Genomic DNA, 7,144 nt, shown 5'->3' with positions numbered 1-7,144 from the left:
CAAATAAATAAATATATATATTCTTGTTTATTGAAAAACTCAATAAAGTTTGTTATTACTTATTCTATTAATAACTAAATATATTTTTATGAAGCAAAACGTATGATTTTTAAAACTACAACAGTTCTAAAATGAATTTACGATAAAACGTTACTCTGTTAGTTAAATAGTTTTTTTTTAATTATATTGATCTCAAACAATGATTGATACAAAATTCACGAGTAAACCCATTTTGCAAAAATTATACGGAAATGCACTATTTCAAAACAATAATAATAACAAAATTTGAGCAGCTAAAAAAGTATTTTGAAAACAAATTATCACCCGTTCATCAAACACTCAGAATGCTCGTTCATGTAGTACCAATCAAACACTGAAGGCACGACATTTTCCTTCCAAGCTCCGAAATAACCACCGCTTAAATTCCCATACTCATTCGTGAACAGATCGTCCACGTGAATTCCGTGCAATTTGCGGCACAGCTGGCAGAACGCCGTCGCCCTCCAGTGGTACGGCATTCGGGAAATCCCCATCTTCCTCCATTCAAAGTACCCCCGGTACGCGTCGTCGTTGCCGTGGAGGAAGCGGAGTCGATCGGCGAGGAGGTTGGGAGCGGGGAAGTCGTCGGCAAACACGCAGCAGTTGGGGGGCATCAGCTCCTCGACTTCCTGGCGGCGCGCCCCGAAAATAACCGGGACGGTCCCTGACATGAGAGCGTTCCTGGTGACTTTCTCGGTGATGTAGTCCCGGCAGTGCCAGCTGTTCTCAAAAGCCAAGTAGAACTTGTATTGAGAGATATACTCGCTGAGGTCGCCTTCGACCTTGGGAGGGTAGCAGCTTCCTCTGATAATGGTAGAGTTCAATTAAGGTTGTGAATTAGCATTGTTTATAAGTCAGATGAAAATAAGAAATTATAGGTATTAGCATAAAGCTCTGCTTTTAATAAGATTAGGGTTACCAAATGTTTTTTTGCAAATTCTCTCCAGGTTTTTAAAATTACACGCTTTAGGGTCTATTTTTAGTTTAAAATTAAGTTTAAGGTAAAAAACTGTGTTAAATAGTATAAGGACATTGAAAAGATATCTTACAGCTTCTTAGAATGTGCTTTTAAATAAAAAACTTTTGATGATGACAAAAAAATTTTATCTATATAATAGATTATTTTCGTCAAATCGAAATTAAGTTTTACTACTTAACATGTAAAAATTGTTTAAAATTCCTGGTTTTTCTAAGTTTTTTTAGTCTAAAATGTAAAATTCCAACTTTTTTAGGTTTTTTTTTTACAACCCTGTAAGATAGAAAAGACAGAGCGAAACTAATTGGTATAAATTTAGCCTCTTATATTTTTTGTTTATAAACTTTTCTAAAAATATATAACAGAACACATTTCATTTTAAATTTATTTAAGTACTTTCAAATAGGCCTCGTCAGAAATTGTTTCCTATTGAATTTGAATGAATACAAATTGAAATAAAATTATACTGAAGTTTAAAGTTTTAAGATATAAAATGACGTAATAATCAAAAGTTAAAATTAAGTAAGTGCTAATGTTAAACAAATTTGGTATACTAATAAAACTCGGTAGAACTAAAACAATCTAAATAAAAAAGCGAAAAAATTTTAAATTAAAACTATGCTTAAAAATAAATTTATTTAATTTTAACTTTTGATTATTACGTCATTTTATATCTTAAAACTTTAAACTTCAGTATAATTTTATTTCAATTTGTATTCATTCAAATTCAATAGGAAACAATTTCTGACGAGGCCTATTTGAAAGTACTTAAATAAATTTAAAATGAAATGTGTTCTGTTATATATTTTTAGTAAGTTATGCACCGGAAAAAAGCTCTATAAACTTTTCTACAAACAAAATTGCTAGAAGCGAATAAAAAAAAAAGAACTTAGACTACTTTCAAACCTACGATGCAAGTCAAGTCCAGCTTTAATAAGATTATCACTGAGCATCCTCCGAGTTTCCGAACCCTTTGTGTAATCGCAGTTAGAAACCACCCACGTCGCCAGGTGACGTTTTCGTTTAATGACGTCATCTATTGCGTCATCAGCTCTCCTTCCGTATTGCTTGCGTTTGACGTGTTTGAGAATACCAACGGCAGTGTCGTACGGGTCCCAGATGTCTGAGTCTCTTCTGAAGACGTCGAAAATTCAGTAAAAAAAAAAACTACAACATAACACAAAACTTAAAATATTGTGTTATAAGAATTAGTAAAAAATTATAAGTTGTATTCTTTCTTGTGTCTATTTCAATTTTAAAACTTTAAAGATTCTAATTTAACAAAAACTCTAAGTACATTTTGTAAACTTAACTTGAAAATAACAAGCAAAGCTTAGCAGACAGATAATTTTTAAAACTAAAAATCTTGTAACATCTTGTAAAATCTTGCAATCTTGTGAGACAAAAATCTGTAAACAGTTCCTCGAAATCGTTAGCCGAAACTATGGCCCAACGCACCCGTACCATAAAATTTTCAAAAGAAAATTGTTGAAAATTTCGTACTCGTGCATGCCAAACATGAATAGCCAAATAATGTCTCTTTAATGCAAAATGTTAGAAGATAAGGCAGAGGAACGAAAGCAATGCAACTGCAGATATAAATGCATGGTGGATGGCAATTGTTTATTAACAAATATTATCTATGGAGCGACGGTAATAACATCAGAGAAAAGTAAGCAGTATGTTGGCACATCAGGTTTACTGTTTAAAAGTAGGTACACACAGCACAAATGGTCTTTTAACAACAGTAAATACAGACTAAAAACTACGCTTGCGAAATATATCTGGGATTTGAAGGATAGAAATAAAGATTTTAGAGGTAACTGGGAAATTTTAGCACGAACAAAAAACAAATTCAATTTAAAACATGGCTGCACTCTCTGCAATATGGAAAAACACGAGATCTCAAAATTAAACACAAATCTAGCTTTAAATAAACGAAATGAACTTTTTAGTAATTGTAAACATTTTTCAAGCTTTTATTTTAAACAGTTTTGAACATATATGCAATCTTAGTGTGTCTTATATTTTTTAATGATTTACTTAGTGACGTAACAGTCCTTAAAGTTTTTGCTTAACTTAATGTACACTTGGACTTATGTTTTAAAATATTATCACAATAAACAAACTCAAGATCTGTTCTGTTAAACAGAATAGTTATACAATTGTATTTGTAAAACGTTGTGTTTTATATGTATAAATACGTATATTATTTAAATTGGCGCATAAGAAATACTAAGTTTATTAATGAGTTAAACTAAATACAGTTTACATACTTTATTAAAAATAACTTTATAACCTTTTAAGCATAGCACGTATTTTGTATTTTATAGCATTTCACGTTTTTGAATAAATAACAAACTAGTTTCATTATGTGTTATATAATCGTTTTAGTTTGTAAATTTGTATTTTAAAATTGATTTTAACTATACTTTATTATTAAAACTTTGCACAATAATTTTTAATTATTTTTTTTAATAATTGTGAACAACTAATATGAAATTTAACTATGAATAATATACGTATCTTTAAAAAAGTTTAAAAGGTTTTAGGGCAAAATATATTTAAATAAATTTTCAGCTTTTTTAATATAACCTCATACTTGTCATTAAGCATGTACTTATATTTACTTAGAAAATTTGAAGTTATTTTTCTACTGACAGTGTTTACAAGTAGTTGTGAATTAAATAAGGTACTATTTAATATGTTTACAAAGAAGCAAAAGCAACTACATTAAAAAAATATTATTAAACTTTGTTTTTATTGCTCAAAATCTAAATGTTTTATTCAGGTTTGTTTTTGTCTCAAACACTAAATATAACAACAAGAAGCTCATGATCAACTTTTTAAAGGGCATGAAATTGTAGAGAATGCTAGTGATCTCAAATTATTCATCAATATCAAACAAGGACAGTAAGAACAAAGGTTTAAGCTAATGAAACTTTTAGGACAAAAAAAAACATCTTTGACATAAAAACAAAACTTTGAAGATTTTTGTACAACCTTAAAAAATCACCTGTAAGACATGGTGAAGTTGAAAAAGTTGTTAAACTTTTCATACTTCAGTTTTCTGATTAGCAGGGAAGCGGGCGGTGCCTCTCTTGTCCAAAACCCCCAAAACTGACGCCGATTTCTAAAGGTTATAAAATAAGATTTTATTTTTGTTAGTTTAAAGCTATTAAACTATTTAACATTTTTGAACAAGTACTAATAATGAAAAGTAAGTATAAAAATATTAAAGTTTTGAAAGTTCGTTTCTTTTTGATTCTTAGTTTTAAATTCAATATACACTTTAGTATAGCTGAAATGTATATATAAATTAGCCATCTAGTTAACAAAATTTTAATCACAGTTAATTTATTGTTCTTTGTTATTTTTAGTAGTCTATGTGTTATATTATTTGTCAAATAATGAACCAAATTATTAGTTGCTATTGCTTGTTCAACTTATGTTAAATAAAATATATTTATACTAAAATCATAATAAAAAAAAAAAGTTTAAACTAGTGATAGGTTATTGTATATCTTTTAAGCATACTACCTATCTTTTTGAACATTTTTTTTTTAACATAAAAGTCAAATTTTATCTAACACATTATTAAAGTTTATACATAATTGGATTTTCCCAGAACTATTTAGTTTTTTAATCACAAAAAAGCTCAAAACCATTTGTATTTTACTAAAGTCAACAACCTTTTTAATGGAAGGTTTTTAAGTTGATCGAAGTAAAACAGAACAGCTTTTGTTTTTGGGTCTTCTATCTAAAAAATTGTATTAAAAAAAAATTGTTTATAGCATATAAAATTAATTTTTTTTAATCAATCCAAACAGCAAGCAAAAAATGATATATAATTCCGATATAAGAGATAATGTAATAAGGAGCGAAAATTCAGACAAATGAAGTCTGTTGAAAAGTCAAAGCATAGTTTGCAGTTAGATACTATTCATTAAATTAACAAAATTCAGCTGCTCAAAATTTATAGACAGCAAAATTTCATTATTTTTCAATACCAAATCAGTTATGAATTTCTGTTAACGCAAATTAATATTGACCACCAAAAGTACAAATAGTTCTTAAAGCTATAAAAGTATAAGTATAAAATAAATTTAATAACAAACTTTTTTTGTGCTCTCAGCAAACAATTTAACTTACCAATGACTTATCCCATACAAGTTCACAGTATCCACATTTTTCTCTGTCAGGACTTTTCATATACTCGTCTGGTTTGAAAGGAAGTTGATAAACCAAAATATAAAACTGTACAATAATAAAATATACTAAAAAACATATACAGTAAAAACTAAACTGTATAAGGCCACATAGGGAGTAAACATTGTATTTACTAGTTAATCTTATTTTGAACAGTTTTTTTAGAAAATTTTATAAAATTTCTTTTTGGTATTTTTCTATTAAGAGTAGCTAATTTTGTTATAAGTTAACAATTCTTAACACATTATATACATTAAAACACTAAATTAAGACACATAAGACAAATATATTGTTTTATAATAACAATTTATGAATGTTTTAGTCAGGTAAGAATTTTTTTTTAGTAGTATACTATGCATAACTTTTGAAAAGATCAAGAAACATTATTTTAAGCAAAAACGATGCTGAAAAATAATTTAATGTAATTACCAGTTCTGTTGCATTCTTTATAGCAGACTGAAATTTACCTTCCAACAAAATCCTGTAATGAATTGATGAATGTTTATTGTGAACTGAAATTCTCGTAGCAGACTGGTTGAAAATAAAGGTCTAAAAAAGTTTTTGCTATCATTTTTGAAACTCTTAGCAAAAAAAAACATTATCATTAAAAATAATTTTACTAAAGTAGGTAGTATAATTTATATTATAGCATTAATTGAAGTACTAGTGCTGTTAAACTTACAGAATTTGGTAGAAATAATGTATGAAAACTATAAGAAACAATTCCACCTAAAACTAAACCAAAGAAAAATTGTTGTTTTTTAAATGTTTTCATCTAAAAATAAATAATAACCAAGCTTTAGTGTACTAAAACTTTAAAATACTACTTGTTGAAGATGCAAAAATTGAAAAATAAACTGTTTTATACATCACAGTTATGAAGGTTTTTAATCATAGACCATCAGGAAGATCTACTTATTGATTGAAAAATACTTAATATCTATTGTGAGTATACTTTCTAAAGAAACCTAGATCTGCTTTAAGTTTAAAATATAGAACTTAATTGTTGCATTATCAAACTTAAAAATTAAGACACTGCAAAAAAAATCTAAATAGTTTTTGAAATATTTCCACAACATTTTACAATATATTATATTGAGTAAGTTTCTAATTATAAGATTATTAAATTACTAGCATTTTGACTTCTTTCTGTAGTAAAAATATTTAGCCTTACTAGTGTGCAAAAACAATTTCTAATTATCTATCACTATTCTGAATATCAAAATTAAAAATATATATATAACTTAATTTAGAAATTATGCATTTTTTAGCAGTTTAAAATAAAAAATAAATTAAATAGTTTAATATAACAAATTATACAGTAATCTTCCTTTATTGTGCCAACATATGTTTCTGTGTGTTAACGAATCAACATACTTCAACTGGGTTATTATGAAAAGAAATACTCTTATAATTTTACACATTATATCAGTATAAAGATACAAAAAACTTCTAAGTTTCAGTTAAAAGTTTTTGGTAAAGAACAGTAAGTTATTAACTCTTAATAGAAATAAAAAGTGAAAACTTTGATCAGTTTTAAAACTAATTTAAATTTTGTAAAATACTTTTATAGTTTTGTATTTATTTTACTCTCAAATTTTAAGTGTTTTTTCAATTCTATTTTAAATTAATTAGTAATGAAAATATCATACAATGCCTCTAAAAATTTCTAAATGTTAAAAGACTAACAAAAAAGGTATTATATTTAATTTAAGTTATTATTAAATTGAGAAAAAATCCACTTTTATCAAAACTTGGCTGTTTACAATTTTTGCTTGCTTTTAAATTTAATTTAAGAACTTTGCAATACTATATAATCTTTTAAGAAGATATTTATTCTGAATAAGCTTTAAAAAATAAAAACTTATAAGTCTACAAAAGTTGTGTTTTAATAAGTATAAAATTACAACTATACTTTAT

The 7,144-nt window shown here is 26.7% G+C and overlaps 1 protein-coding gene across 1 annotated transcript; it reads right to left on the bottom strand.

The window, feature by feature from the left end:
* Positions 1-213: 213 nt before the first annotated feature.
* LOC145840744 (alpha-(1,3)-fucosyltransferase 4-like) lies at positions 214-5,760 on the bottom strand. The gene is made up of 6 exons (XM_082948072.1): positions 5,654-5,760; positions 5,168-5,272; positions 4,708-4,775; positions 4,032-4,148; positions 1,922-2,149; positions 214-843 (listed from the first exon to the last, which is right to left on the bottom strand). Exons 2-6 carry the CDS (start codon positions 5,225-5,227, stop codon positions 321-323), a joined length of 996 nt encoding a protein of 331 aa, XP_082804198.1. The 5' UTR covers positions 5,228-5,272; positions 5,654-5,760; the 3' UTR covers positions 214-320.
* Between the last annotated feature and the right edge of the window lie 1,384 nt (positions 5,761-7,144).

The sequence above is a fragment of the Thalia democratica genome, chromosome 7 (genome assembly GCF_965202585.1).
Source record: "Thalia democratica chromosome 7, ktThaDemo2.hap1.1, whole genome shotgun sequence".
Lineage (NCBI taxonomy): Eukaryota > Metazoa > Chordata > Thaliacea > Salpida > Salpidae > Thalia > Thalia democratica.
Note: the sequence above shows the minus strand (reverse complement) of the source record. Positions and strands in the feature narration are given on the sequence as shown.